Here is a 16,451-nt window from a genome sequence, read left to right as displayed (position 1 = left end):
CCGAATCCAATATTTTGGATTCGGCCGAAACCCCGAATGCTTCACGAAAGATTCAGCCAAATAACGAAACAAATTCGAATCCTAATTTGCATATGCAAATTATGGATGGGTAGGGGAAAACATTTTTTACTACCTTGTTTTGTGACAAAAAGTCACGTGATTTCCCTCCCTGCCCCTAATTTGCACATGCAAATTAGGATTAGGATTCGGTTGGTCCAGGCAGAAGGATTCGGCCGAATCTGAATCCTGCTGAAAAAGGCCGAATCCTGGCCGAATCCCGAACCAAATCCTGGATTCAGTGCATCCCTACTAAACTGGATGGCAACACCAACTGATCCATTTTTATCAGCTAAATTCTTTGATAACTCCTGCAATTTCTTTAGCTGCCCATTGAAGAAGACCTTGTCCTTGTTTCCACAGAACCCCATATCCAGTACGAGCAGACGGGCTCTGACGCTATTCTTCGCTGTGGGTCGGTGGATCAGGACGCTGCAGTAACGTGGACTGTAAATGGGACAGATATTGAGAAGCCCCATCTGAACGGCTCCTCTTTGCTTCTGCACAATGTGAACTTGTCTCACAGCGGCTACTACTCGTGCTTTGAGGGCTCCTCCTGGAAGCTGTGGCATCAGACCAGCCTACGGGTGGGCAGTAAGTACCCAGAATGCACCATTACAAACTTCACGTATTAATTAATTAATTAATAGCAGAGCTGGGGGTCCCCGGGGGGTTCAGGAGCCCTGACTATTAAACAGATCCTCCTTGTCCAGCTTGCCCTGTTATCTCTGGCTACGAGTCAAACAATCCCACAAGCCACAGCTCTGCTTTCATTTGCCTAATTCCATGCGGTGCCGCTAACAAACACAATTTATTTCTCTGCTCAGCACTTTCATGGGGACATAAATATTATATTAACTTTTTATGGGCTGCAGTGAAATTAGCCTGAAGGTGTGATATTTATTGTGCCGGGTGCTGATAGGCTGATATTCAGCTGTAGGGCCAACACTACAGAGTCTATGGAGGCCGTACAGAATGTGTTATGATACGGTAATATACAGTATTGGAATTGGTCTCAATCATAGTGATGGGCGAATTTGCGCCTATTTCGCGCGAAATTCACGTAACGGCACCGGCGCCCGTTTTTGACGCCGGCGCCCGTTTTTTCAGACGAATTTTCGCTGGCGTTTCGTGAATTTATTCGCTGGCGGCGAATCGCGCAAATTCGCCGTGAATTCGCGCCTGGCGAATAAATTCGCCCATCACTACTCAATCACACTGAAACAAGGAAACCTGCTCATCTACAGGCATCTATAGCTGGGAATCAATGCTGTCAATGCCACCGAGGGGTTAAAGTTATACTGTCTTGAGAAAAAATGTTTTTTTCAAAACGCATCAGTTAATAGTTCTGCTCCATCAGACTTTTCTCAAAAGAGCAAACAGATTTGTTTTATATTTAATTTTGAAATCTGACATGGGGCTAGACATATTGTCAGTTTCCCAGCTGCCCCCAGTAATGTGACTTGTGCTCTGATAAACTTCAGCCACACTTTACTGCTGTACTGCAAGTTGAAGTGATATCATCCCCCCCCAGCAGCCTAACAACAGAACAATGGGAAGGTAACCAGATAGCAGCTCCCTAACACAAGATAACAGCTGCCTGGTAGATCTAAGAACAGCACTCAATAGTAAAATCCAGGTCCCACTGAGACACATTCAGTTGCATTGAGTAGGAGAAACAACAGCCTAAAGTGCTGGCTCTTTCTGAAATCACATGACCAGGCAAAATGAGCTGAGATGCACCTACACACCAATATTACAACTAAATACACTTGCTGGTTCAGGAATGACATTTTATATTGTACAGTGAATTATTTGCAGTGTAAACTGTGTCATTTAGAAATAAAAACGACATATTAATAATAGATTCTGTATGAAGCCACTAGGGGGAGTATGCTAAAGACGTGTCAAACAATCCTTGGATTATGACATTGCTGCAAAGGGTCTAGTTATAATTAAAGTGATCACAGCTGATGGCAGCAACGCACTTTAATTTGCATTGAAGTACAGGGGAAATTGGGGGTTGGGGGGAAGACCACATGATCTGCAGATTAGAGAGCCACTAGCAATGTTGAGAGCACAGAGGTCACATATATATGTTGGGGCAGGAGGAAATAGGAATGAACCAATGCCATGTTCATAGGGGTGCCTGCACAGTGTAATATAAGCCCAAGGACTGTGAGGTTTTGGAGGGTGTCCCATATCTCTCTTCTGTCATGTCTCAAATATTACTTGTGCCATTTCACTGTACTGCACTGTAGGATATGCCAGTGGCTTAGAAATAAATTATAGTACAGGTATGGGATCCGTTATCCAGAAAACCATTATGCAGAAAGTTCTGAATTACGGAAGGAACATCTCCCATAGACTCCATTATATTCAAATAATCCAAATTCTTTTTAAATTATTTCCTTTTTCTGTATAATAATAAAACAATACCTTGTACTTGATCCCAACTGAGATATAATTAATCCTTATTGGAAGCAAAACCAGCCTATTGGCTTTATTTCATGTTTCTAGTAGACTTAAGATATGAAGATCGGAATGATCTGTTATTTAGAAAACCCCAGGTCCCGAGCATTCTGGATAACAGGTCCCATACCTGTATAATAAAAGGAAAATTGAGAAGCGACTGCAGATTTCCTTTTCTACTTCATAATTCAAAATTAACTTCCCCTTTAAATAATTTCCCCTTTAGTATATTCAAGGGCTTCTTTTAGTGTTACTTTTTCTTCAGGTTTCAAAACAAACAGCCGGTATATTATCAGAGTAGAGAGATCCAGGAAAAGCAGAGAAGGATCTCGGGTTTCACTGTATAATAATTACTTACAACAAGTGTCGGATGTTGGTCCCCGGGAGAACGAGGCAAGAAAAGGGTTTTTTTTTATCTCCCCTTTGAAGTGAAGCTGAAAATGGCTTCAGATGGGCTTTCTTTGCCTTTCTTTGGATCAACAGAAAAGAGATCTGACAGAGGGTGAAATTGATGGACTTCTCTCCCGTTACATTGCAGCGAGCGAAAGCTCCAGATGTCTTATATATATATATAATATACTCAATTCTAGGGCTCACACACATAATGGGGCATTTTACACTAGTGGTGTCACATACTAGAGGCAAAAATAAATCTGGGGGGTAGAGGACCCTGCTCACAAGAATTTAGGGCCTGGGGACAATGGCAACATAAGGTTGTTGGGGAGAAATTCATTATTTCTTGAGAGGAACCAGGGAGTAAACATTGGGGGTATTATTAGGGGATTAACCAACAAGTGAGTTAGAGGAGAGGCTAGAGAAGAGAGGAATAAAGGACAAAGAAGATTAGGGCAATATTTTTTACCATTATAAGTTCAAAGTAACAGGGAGCCATTAAAGAGCTTTTCCAAGGGCCACACGGTGGCATAGGCAGAGAATGAGAGGGAAACAGTTAGGAGCAAATTTACTAACCTCCGGAAATTCGCCAGCGACGGCTTCACTCACTTCGCCAGGCAAAAAAATCGCCAGGACAACGCTTATTCACTAAAATGCGAAGTTGCGTCCAGGGCGCCGAACGATGGTGAAGTTTCAATAGCGTAAATTCCACAAGCAAAGCGAAGTTGCGCTAGCGTTGGCTAATTTAAATAAGGGGGGAAGTTAAAGTTGAACGGCCGTATATGTTGCAGCAAATACATTACATTACACAAGTCCAGGGAACCTTAATAAAATAAAATAAAGTTGTTATATTGCCCTACACATGAGCACAGTGTATGTGCCGTATGTTAGCAAATGTAGGGGGGAGTCTGGGTACCCTAAAAAAAATTACAATCATTTGCAGCCTATCACCCTGAAAAACTGAAAAGTCGCCAGCGTTTTTTGGGACTCCTTTTGAGGAACTTATATCTACTCTATTCCACTGGTTTGAGGTGGCGATGGCAAGTCTGGCGCAAGAGGTAACGTTCAGTAAAATCTCTTACATCTTAGTAAATTTGCGTAGTTACGTTCATTCACCAGAGCGAAAATTCACCTGGCGTTAGAGTGCGAAGTAGCGCTAGTCTATCTCCTGCGTTAGTAAATCTGTGAAGTCCTGAAATGACGTCACGCTGGCGATTTTTCACCCGCGTTAGTCACTTCGCCCTTTAGTAAATTTGCCCCTAAGTTCGAATTCATCAACGGAATGATTTACCAACACTCAGGCCTGATCTGGCTGCACGGTGGGTGCCACCTTGGGGCGCAGGGTTTTGCGACCTATTCTGGAAAAAAATACCGGCCTTCCTATATTTTTGCTGTTTTCCCCTATTTATAACATTAACATCGAGCATCATTTTTACCGGCAAGGCCAGTTAAATACCGGCCAGGTGGCAACCCTACTTGGCCCCATATATTTGGTATATAATTGTAGATAATGTGCATAGTAAGAAAAGGTGGTGTCAGCTGTCAGGTCACCTTGTTGTAGGTAAGGGTTAATTAGGGTTGCAACCAAATTAGGAAATCCGGACAGGACATTGAAAATAATGGCACGGCGATTAGCCAATTGCTGATACCCACATCACCAGTCCCGCCCCTAACATCAACAGTCCCGCCCCACCTCAGACATCATCTGACCCGCCTCCCTACCGGTTTTCCGGCCCCAGCAAAGGTGGCAACGCTAGGGTTAATGTTGTGTGCAGTAAGGTGAGATGGGATGCAGGGGGGATAATGTGAAAGGGAAGGTGCTGGGAGTTGCACACTGATACAAATACTGGATTTGCCTTTTGAGGGGCGACCACATGCCGTCCCAGGACTTTCCCCTCTCACTCCCACAGACACCCAACCCCACACCAATTTACTCTGCAAACCATTTTCTTTTATTTTTTTCTTTTACATAATCCGAAAAACTGAGCCGTGGCTGAAAGACAGACGGAGGTAGTGAGGCCCCATTGGCCCCAATCCTATACCACACCTCCCAACTGTCCCTTTTTCAGAGGGACAGTCCCTCTTTTGACAGCTCAACCCGCAGTCCCTCATTTGTACTGGAAAGTCCCTCTTTTCTCTGCACTGAACAGCCAGAAAAAGAAACAAAATTTCTAACTTAATTGGCTTTTAGCAGAGAGCCCAGAACAGCTAACAGGTGCAAATAAGATACTTTGTAACAAATTTGAGACACAAAAAAAACATTTTATATAAGGAGAAATATTTTCAAACTTTTATAACCTGCCAAGTTTTGTAAAATGAACATGGTAATTAGGGGGTGTGGCCACAAAAAGGGGCGTGGTCAAAATTTTGCTGTTTTACGTGCAAACAAATTTTTTGTCCCTCTTTTTACTTGGGAGCTATGCTATACAATTACTTAATGAAGAGCACGCGGGCAGCAGAATGGCCCATTTAACCTGTTCATTGCTTCCTATGCCAGGGAAAATGCCTCGTATCTTCTCCAGCTGTAAATGGAATATTTGCCGTGCGGTTTTGTGAGTGGGGCCCTTGTAATGAATCCAAATCCTAATAGTCCGGTAATAGTCTGGTAAGTGCCTGAGCCCAATCCAATTGTCTGCAGCGGAGAGTGGGATTTGCATACGTCTCCCCTACAAATGCTTTTTAGCGTCTCGCTCTGCCGGCTGTTATGGCGACATTACTCCGGGCAACCTTGGTCTCCAATGCTGTAATTGAATTTCCTAATTGGAGTAAAGGGCTGAGCAGCATCCTCCTGTTAACTCATTTAGTGCCAAACGCTGTGAGATATCATTCAGGAAAACATTGGCACTGACTCACCTTAGACTGGCATAGAGAAAACTGGCACCTGCTGGGTCTCTGGCCTCATGAGAGGCTCTGAATTTGGCATGTCAGAGCTCCCTACATGTAAAGTGCAGAGACTTACCTTCCCTAAAGCACCGCCACTCTTCAACTAATTAATGCTACAAAGAACAACCAGCAATGGCAACATAAAGCCTCTCTGTAATCAGAACCCAGGGACAAGTCCTAATGCTGCCGCCAGTCAGGGATGGACGTCTGAGGCTCATCTCATTTCTCTGCATTATAAACCGGATACCAGATGGAGTTTGATGAAATTCTGTCCTTTCTCCTTTGTCATCCTCAGCATTTCTGCTGCTCATTCCCTGCCAACTCGATCATTGTTACCTATAAAGGCCCATCTCTGTAGCTGAGGTTGTCACCTTTCCAGTAAAAATGATTATTCTTGATGCCAATATTAACAGGCAAAAATTTTAAAAATATAGCAAGGCAGATACTTTTTTTCCAGGAAAGGTGCCAACCCTGTAGCATAACTATGGAGTGTTGGTGGGGCCCAGAAAAAAACACACTCTGTGGAGTCACTTTGTTCATATAAATTAGAACCAAGTTTTATCTCTTTAGCTGTTGAAATAAAATTCCTTGAATCCACCAACAGATGTTGCCAACCAAGCTTTCTGCAGCAACTTACTGTTCCCTTATTGTCTCCATTGTGCCCTATTCTCTCCAATTTACTCTGATCACTGTCCCCCAATTGTCCTACTTATAGACACTTCTCTACGGGCCACCGATACCTGCAACGCACCCCACTCTGGACACCCCCAAACACAGCTCTGCAGTGCCGGAAACCCTTTTTTCTATAAATATCCAAAGTCCAGCAGCCACCCAGTTTAACATAAACTATTTCTGCAAATACCCAACTGTGTAATGAACCATCACTATAGAGTCACAGCCTGCCATTCCTTAGAAAGAATTACTGCCAGGAACCAGCCTAATAAAGACAATGTATAACACTCCAACTCATCCTAATAAACCCAATGTGTAACACTCCAACTCATCCTAATAAACCCAATGTGTAACACTACAACTTATCCTAATAAACCCAATGTGTAACACTTCAACTTATCCTAATAAACCCAATGTGTAACACTACAACTTATCCTAATAAACCCAATGTGTAACACTTCAACTTATCCTAATAAACCCAATGTGTAACACTCCAACTCATCCTAATAAAACCAATGTGTAACACTCCAACTCATCCTAATAAACCCAATGTGTAACACTCCAACTCATCCTAATAAACCCAATGTGTAACACTCCAACTCATCCTAATAAACCCAATGTGTAACACTCCAACTCATCCTAATAAACCCAATGTGTAACACTCCAACTCATCCTAATAAACCCAATGTGTAACACTCCAACTCATCCTAATAAACCCAATGTGTAACACTCCAACTCATCCTAATAAAACCAATGTGTAACACTCCAACTCATCCTAATAAACCCAATGTGTAACACTCCAACTCATCCTAATAAAACCAATGTGTAACACTCCAACTCATCCTAATAAACCCAATGTGTAACACTCCAACTCATCCTAATAAAGACAATGTGTAACACTCCAACTCATCCTAATAAACCCAATGTGTAACACTCCAACTTATCCTAATAAACCCAATGTGTAACACTCCAACTTATCCTAATAAACCCAATGTGTAACACTTCAACTTATCCTAATAAACCCAATGTGTAACACTACAACTTATCCTAATAAACCCAATGTGTAACACTTCAACTTATCCTAATAAACCCAATGTGTAACACTCCAACTCATCCGATTAAATCCAATGTGTAACACTCCAATTTATCCTAATTAACCCAATCTGTAACAATCCATTTTATCCTAATAAACCCAATCTGTAACTCTGTACAACGCTCAAACTCAATAAGGAAAGATTTCTGCCAGAAATGATCCTAAAATAAACTCTCAGTGCAACACTTCAGCTCAGCGAGGAAGCATAGCTGCAGGGGATCATCCTAAAATAAATCCTCCTGCTAAACAAAAGACTCTTATAGTCCTGTTCTTACATGGAATCCCCCAGCACAAGGGAGCCGTGTGAGAACCAGCTCTATAAACAACCGTCACATCTCAGAACCACTGAAATATAAACCATTTCTGTAACAGATTTATAAAGCCCAAGTCAGCTCTCTCACAAGTCAGCTCTCTCTGTAATGAATCAGCACTGCAGGAAACTGTACCAGGTATTTGGAGTTCTAAGCTGGGCAACCGCTTTCAAACACTGTATGTGTAAATAAATGCCCCCTTCCCTCACAGTTAACCCTATAATGAACTTTTTGTATGACTCTGCCTTTTACCTACAATTATATTTTGTTTTGACCGAAGGGCCTGCCTCAGATATCCGATCTGGGACAATTCAGCTATTGATGAACTCCCAGCACTGTTTGGGAACTCTCCAGTAAAGACTGATAGAGGCTTGGTAATATGCACTAGAGGCCAATTTGGACATAGTTTACTAGATTTTGGTTTGAGTATTGTGCATAGGAGGTTTGTTTGTGTTCTAGAGTGATTTGGGCATTGTGCACTAAAGGTTGGTTTTAGTAATTTGCACAGGACATTGGTTGGGTGAAGGTCTCCTTGTACTGAGGAGACAAGTTGTTGTTTTGAGAGGTTGATGTGAACATTGTGCATGAGAGGTCAGTTTGGACATTGTGCCCGAGATGTTTGATGGGAATTGTGCACAAGAGGTTATTTGGGGCATTCTGCTCTAGTAGTTGGTTTGGACATTGTGCACCAGAAGTTGGTTTGGATAACCTGTACTAGAGGTTGGTTTGATCATTGTGTACTAAAGGTTGATTTGAGCTATTAGCACTAGAGGTTGGTTTGGGTATTTTGCACTAAAGGTTGGATTGGACATTATAATTGGACATTATGTACTACAGGTTGGATTGGACATTATGCACTAGAGGTTGTTTTGGGTATTTTACACTAGAGGTTGGATTGGACATTGCACATTACAGGTTGGATTGGACATTGTGTACTGGAGATTGGATTGGACATTGTGTACTACATGTTGGATTGGACATTATGCACTAGAGGTTGGATTGGACATTATGCACTAGAGGTTGGTTTGGTATTTTGCACAGAACATTGGTTTTCAGCGCAGGTTTCCTCTAGTGGGGACAATAATGTTGAGGCTGATGTATTTGATGGTGTAAATGATGCACTGACTAATGTTGTGGTGGGGACAATAATGCACAGGCTGATGTTTCCAAGGCAGAGTGGGGGTGAGGAGAAATGCAGAGAATTTATAGATGGTAAAAGTGAGTGGACATGAGAGGAAGGTTTGTGCAACTTACACTGTAACTTACATAAAGAGTCTGTGCATTGTGGTCATTGGTGATGATTCCTGGCTGATAAATGTGAATCAATGACATGTAAAATAGAATGTTTATAAAATTTGATCACTCGCTGGCCACCCAGAGACACAGCTCCTTATATTTTCCCCAACCTCTCCCACATTGTGATTCCCCACGTGGCATTTGTACTTGTGATGCTCTCCGTTCCCAGTGCCTTGGGGCAGAAGCAATATCTCTGCAAAGCTCCATATTATATCAAATCATATCAAATCATATCAAATCATATCAAATCATATCAAATCATATCAAATCATATCAAATCATATCAAATCATATCAAATCATATCAAATCATATCAAATCATATCATCATATCATATCAAATCATATCATCATATCATCATATCATATCATCGTATCAAATCACATCATATCATCATATCAAATCATATCATATCAAATCATATCATATCATCATATCAAATCATATCATCATATCATATCATCATATCATATCAGCCCCAGGAGTGACAATAAGACAGGCTACTGGGAGTCACGTTCTGCCCATCACTCACATCATGGCACAGATATGGGATTGTCTCTTGCTGTGCTGAGCGCTAAGCGGTTGCCTATAAAGTAGGAACTATTAGCAATTGGAGCTGTTTAACCCTATTAGTCTCATCTTCATGGTCATGGAATCTTGACATACGGAACACTTGTAACGTCACAAACACTGGAAACACTTGGCTTCAGCCGGATAAACCTCCAAAATGTGACATTTTAGGCCACATGAGCCAACAGGGATTGCCCGGCCGACATTAAGGCAAAGGGGTGAGGGTATAATAATGGTTCATTATAGTTAAAGTAATGATTCTTAGTCTACGTCTCATTTTATGCAGATATTGCAATAATTACATTTTGTTCGGCAACTAGTTGAGATTTCAGTTACTATCTGGTTTGTAGAATGTAACGACCCTAATGACTGGGAACCCATTTAGAAGACACAATGTTAGACCAGTAAAAGAGGGCCTGAAAAGTAATATTGTTTTTTGATAGTGTTGTAAGCAGGGCTACCATTGGGTGGGACGGGGAGTCCTGAATGGGCCAGTCCAAGGGGGCGGCACAGACTGCTAGAAAAGGAGCATGACTTCTGGAAAAGAGTTTGATGAATCAGTGGGTTTGTTGCAGACCTACTGATCATTGGGTGAATCAGGGGCATGTCCAGATGGGCCCCCGTGATTCCTGACTGCAACCCCAGGCTGCCAGGGTCATTGAACCCCAAAAACCAGATAGCCTGTTCTGTTGCCGGGCTGAATAGGTAGGGTAATAATTTAAAAAAACAAAAAAACTAAATAAATCATTTAGACCAATTGAAAGGTTGCCTATAAGATACTAAAAATTTGTGTAAAGGGGAACGTCTCCTATAATAAAGGCACTAAACTACAAAAGTCAGTATTTAGAAATGTAAGGGGACTTCACGACCAAACTTAATGTACACAGCGGGGTTAAATACAAAAAATGACTCCCTCTTCCATATCTGGGTTGTTCCACAGCAGGAAATAATTACAGCTATAAACCAAATGCAACCGATAAGCAACAATAAATGTTAAAGTGTTATTGGTTCATCAACCCAAAATCAACCCAAAATCAGCCACTAAAGATGTGCGAGTGAGGAAAAACTCAACCCACACCCGACTTTAACCGGCAAAACCGACTCTAACCGGCAAACTGGTGTCATTGTAGTGGTGTCATATACTAAATATAAACATGAACTTACTGCACCACAAGCCTAATCAAACAAATGATTTATGCTATCAAAGTTGGCTACAGGGGGCTGTCATCTTGTAACTTTGTTATACATCTTGGCCTGACCCTGACCCTGCACATGCTCAGTGTGGTCTGGGCTGCTTAGGGATCATCATAAACAAAGCTGCTTGAGTTCTGCATGGCTGGGAAGTAAGGCGGGGGCTCCCCCTGCTGTTCATAAGTATGATTGTTTCCCTGCAGAGCAGTTAGGGACCGTCTGACAATTCCTATCCACAGCAGTAAATGAAGGGAGAATTTCACTGCATACAGTCAGGTTTCTTATAAAAACAGTACATATTTTTAAATTAGCGTAAATTGGAGATAGGTGTCTTTTTCATTAAAGAAAGTAAAAGTGGGATTTTATTTTTTTGCCTTTACATGCCCTTTAATATCTTAAACCCGAACCGCCCAACTGGTGGTCAACCCGCAGGTCACCATGGGTTTCAGGTCAACCCACCCATCACTATTAGCCCCTACCAAAGTAAAGTGTCCCCTTATATATATGCAGCAATATTGGAAGTTTGGCCTGTCATATAGTCACGGTTCTGAAAGGTGTTTCTATTAGGTGGGAAGTGCTGATGGCAGAATTCCTTTGGCATATCGTAACAATGGAACATTCCTTTACAGCTTCTCTGTGAATTAATGATCAATGTCAGGGGGACATAAAACCCCACATTTAATCCTCTCTAGAGAATGCTTTCTTTATACAGAGGCTTGTTTGGGTCTCGTTTGGGCCCATCTAGGAGAAAGTGAGTTATGATTTGTGCAAGTGAAATACGTTCTCTATGTGCCGCTGCCGCACTCACAAGCCAAACATCCGTCAATGATAAACAAATCCAGTGGGCACAGCACAAAGTGATTTATTTTGTGGCTTTAGGGATTACGTTCATCCTGTGGGAATGTTTGTTTTTATGTCCAGTGAGTTTATATTTGCATTGCTGGGGATGACACATCTCAGCTTGTGGCTGTTTATCCACTGATTGACCAGCAGGCCCTATAATATCACTGTGCGATTGTTCTTCATGCCAAATAGACACATACTTCACAGCATCCGGCTGTCAGAACATGCTGGGAGTTGTAGATTATACAGTAACTATTTTTTTAAAAAACTAGTCACCTTTGTCTTGGAATAACCATCTTACCCTACTGTCACCATCATGTCCAACAGTTCTGTTATGTGCGTCCATTATTATCTTGTCCTACTGTGTCTATATTGCCTTTCTGTCTCAATTTTGCCCTACTGTCTCCATCTTGTCCTACTGTCCCCATCTTGCCCTTCTGTCTCCATCTTGTCCTACTGTCTCAATCTTGCCCTACTGCCTTCATCTTGTTATGTCTCCATCTTGCCAGGTTTGCCTTCTCTCTATAACATGTGCCCTTCTGTCTCCATCTTGTCCTACATTCTCCATCTTGTCCTACTGTCTCCATCTTGCCCTACTGCCTTCATCTTATGTCTCCATCTTGCCTACTCTCTATAACATGTGCCCTTCTGTCTCCATCTTGTCCTACTGTCTCCATCTTGACTTCTGTCTCAATCTTGCCTTTCTGTCTCCATCTTGCCCTACTGTCTTCATTTTGCCCTACTGCCTTCGTCTTGTCCTACTGTCTCTCTTGCCCTTCTGTCTCCATCTTGTCCTACTGTCTCCATCTTGTCCTACTGTCTCCATCTTGCCCTTCTGTCTCCATCTTGTCCTACATTCTCCATCTTGTCCTACTGTCTCCATCTTGCCCTTCTGTCTCCATCTTGTCCTACTATCTTCATCTTGTCCTACTGTCTCCATCTTGTCCTACTGTCTCCATCTTGCCCTACTGCCTTCATCTTGTTCTGTCTCCATCTTGCCTTTTTGTCTCCAGCTTGCCTACTCTCTATACCATGTGATACTGCCTCCATCTTGTCCTACTTTTTCATCTGTGCCGTCTTCCTCTTGCCCTTCAATGTCTCACTCTTACCACCTACAGCTACTGCTCTTCATCCCCCACCTTGTGTTTTGAGCTGATTAATGTCTGCATTCCTCCATTCCACTTTGGGGCACCCAGACTCCCTCTTATTTGTAACTCCCACACTGAGAGGAATTATTAAGAGTTAGAATGTTCAGAATTCTGATGAATCCCTGATTCTTGCTCTAAACACACACATTTCTATTCATGAGTCGTTCCCAATTCATACGCCAGTGTCAGGCCTGGATGAGCATAGATATTGCTGGGCCGAGGGATAATCTAACTGATGAATGAGAAATGTGACTCTAATCCCAGCGCTACTGTAACCTTGGGCTCAGCTCCCAGCCCCTGGCCAAACACATTATTTTTACATGGCTGCCTATAGAGCACATGATATTGCGCTGGTGGGATAAGTAGGTCACAAAACAACAAATTATTGTGGCAGCTTCAGCAATCACTACAGATCCATATAAACAGGACTGGCTTTAGGGTGCTGCTTCCTACCCTGGTCCCCCAACATTACAAAAAAATCAGAAATGTCATATTATAGTGTAACAGTAGATGTATTCTCTATATACAGCGCGGATGTGCAGCTTGGGTCCCTTCAGCAGCTCCCACTTTAACAGATGTTGGTAGTTGTAGTCCAACAACAGGAGGATTATAAATTATTTCCGTCATTATCTGCCCTTCAGATGTGAGTCTCTCTTACAAGGCCCGGGAGATTTAGGAGAAGCAGCTGCCAGAAGACATGGGCATCTCCATGGCAATAGTCTAATGGCAACACATTTAATCATCCTTTATAGGCGCAATATCTTTCAGCTGGTAAATACCGACATTTATCCCTTCCTGATAGGAAGGTGTCGAGATACCCGGGCAGCACAATTTACAGACAAATCAGTGATATTTTGTCTTTTTACTTCAGTGGAATTGATTCATTGGCGCAGTAGTGGAGACGCCGGGAATGTAATCTATTTCATCCTGTAATACTCTCTGTGCAATAGACTCTCATAGTTTATTACTGCCCAACGTATGGCCAAACCCTCTGCTTTCAGCACACTGATACATCATGTAGTTGCAAAGGAACACGCAGCCTGTCCTTGCTGGGAAAAATGTCAGCCATCTTAAAGGGGAAGTTAAAGGGATACTTTCATGGGAAAAATTTTTTTTTCAAAATGAATCAGTTAATAGTGCTGCTCCAGCAGAATTCTGCACTGAAATCCATTTCTCAAAAGAGCAAACAGATTTTTTTATATTCAATTTTGAAATCTGACATGGGGCTAGACATTTTGTCAATTTCCCAGCTGTCCCAAGTCATGTGACTTGTGCTCTGATAAACTTCGATCACTCTTTACTGCTGTACTGCAAGTTGGAGTGATATCACCCCCTCCCTTCCCCCCCCATCAGCCAAACAAAAGAACAATGGGAAGGTAACCAGATAACAGCTCCCTAACACAAGATAACAGCTGCCTGGTAGATCTAAGAACAACACTCAATAGTAAAAACCCATGTCCCACTGGGACACATTCAGTTATATTGAGAAGGAAAAACAGCAGCCTGCCAGAAAGCATTTCTCTCCTAAAGTGCAGGCACAAGTCACATGACTTGGGGCAGCTGGGAAATTGACAAAATGTCTAGCCCCATGTCAGATTTCAAAATTGAATATAAAAAAATCTGTTTGCTCTTTTGAGAAACAGATTTCAGTACAGAATTCTGCTGGAGCAGCACTATTAACTGATTCATTTTGAAAAAAATTATTTTTCCCATGACAGTATCCCTTTAACCTTACAATAAACCTTATGGATAGCTATTGCAATTGTAATACCTTTTCCCACTATCTGCCCCATTCCATTCATTTGCAGTTCGTCTACTTTAAACCCTACCTACTTCCCTGTAAGCATTTACCTTTCTGGGTCAGTTATTTAAGACTGTCCCACATAAATCAAATATAATTGGCAAGGGGACAGGTATGGGATGTGGGTAAATGATTGGGTGACTTTTCCCTAAATGCCAGGTTATAGCATTCCAGAATTAAAGGGTAAACAAACATTGAGCCTATGACTAAGTGCCCATAAGGCACGAAACGCGTAAGGCTACATATTGAGACGTTTTTTCTTAAAAATAAATTACTTTTTTACTGCATCAACTATTGGAGTGAAGTCTAATTTGTGCCAGCCTTCAATCTTAAGAATAAGTGTAAATAAACATTGCCCGAAAAACATTATAGGAAAAGTTTGTCTTTATTGGTCAACCATTTCTGGTTTGTATAATCCCGCACTAATTATCGCTTCTAATAAGGGCCTCGTTAAGAAGAATTTAGATGTTTTCCTTTCCCTTTGTAGTGCTCGTGTGCAGTTACACAATGTCTTTAATAAACATAGGGGTCACGTGTGCTCAGTCGCTTTGGCCTCAACTTTAAACATTAGAAGGAAAGAAAAAAGAACTTGAAACGATTCGAAAAAGGATTTTGTTAAATTCCCAGCGGGTGTAGAAGGAATTGTGTGAAAGTGGCCAACGGAACCAAGAATCAGGGGAATCGTGGGCAGAGAATGTTCCCTTTTGTTTTGTTGAAAGAAAACAGCACAAATAACCAATCACAGTGAAGTTAAGGGTAGGACTACACAGGCATTTTCACAAAATCGCAGGCGTCAAGTCGGATGTGACGAAAATAAGATAAGGCAGCGTGTGGCGTCTGCATCCGACAGTCATGTCGCGTCGGATCAACGCTGCAACACCATCCGACAATGCTATGACTTACCTTATTTCTGTCACATCTGAATTGACACCTGTGATTTTGTGATCTGCGAACGCGCCGAAAACGCCCGTGTAGTCCTACGCTAACACTGCCAGGCTGGAGCCAACAAGGGAGCAGGTAATTGAAATTACTTTCACTTTATTCACAACTGACTGACATTCCCCCCACACCCCCAAAGCTTTGTCATGACTCTGTCACTGCTTAGCCATATCTGATTGATCTCGGACCATTGATTATTCATATATTGGTATTTTGTCCCTACAAACCAATAAGCTCCTAAGATATTCAGGTTTCTTTTCTTTGTGAGATCAATAACATCCATTCTAAATCCATATCTTGTTAGTCCTTATTAAAGGATAGTACAGAGCTCTCTGTCCTCTGTCCTTGCCAACCCAGTCTCCTTCCTAGTTCTGTCCTGAGCCAATCAGATCTCCTGAAGGAAGTGGGATGGTCAGTGATTGGCTTATGGTTATAACAACTTTCTAGAGCCAATCAGCTCTCCTGAAAGAAGTGTGATGGCCAGTGATTGGCTCATGGTTATAAAACGTTCTTCTGAAGGACGTGGGATGGTCAGTGATTAGCTTATGGTTATAAAACCTTTCTAGAGCCAATCTCAGCTCTCCTGAAGGAAGTAGGATGGTGAGTGATTAACTTATGGTTATAAAACCTTTCTAGAGCCAATCAGCTTTCCTGAAGGAAGTGTGATGGTCAGTGATTGGCTTATGGTTATATAACCTTTCTAGAGCCAATCTCAGCTCTCCTGAAGGAAGTGGGGTGGTGAGTAATCGACTTATGGTTATAAAAACTTTCTAGAGCCAATC

The 16,451-nt window shown here is 42.0% G+C and overlaps 1 protein-coding gene across 3 annotated transcripts in view; it reads left to right on the top strand.

Annotated features, from left to right (window-relative positions):
• The window catches only part of cntfr.S (ciliary neurotrophic factor receptor S homeolog), a 241,708-nt gene that overhangs the window by 180,573 nt on the left and 44,684 nt on the right, over window positions 1-16,451 (top strand). For all 3 annotated transcript variants that reach the window (XM_041580687.1, XM_041580685.1, XM_041580686.1), the window contains one exon: window positions 421-651. In XM_041580687.1, the coding sequence (XP_041436621.1) occupies window positions 421-651 (231 nt within the window). The remainder of the gene's footprint in view (window positions 1-420; window positions 652-16,451) is intronic.

The sequence above is a fragment of the Xenopus laevis genome, chromosome 1S (genome assembly GCF_017654675.1).
Source record: "Xenopus laevis strain J_2021 chromosome 1S, Xenopus_laevis_v10.1, whole genome shotgun sequence".
NCBI classification, from domain to species: Eukaryota; Metazoa; Chordata; class Amphibia; order Anura; family Pipidae; genus Xenopus; species Xenopus laevis.
Note: the sequence above shows the minus strand (reverse complement) of the source record. Positions and strands in the feature narration are given on the sequence as shown.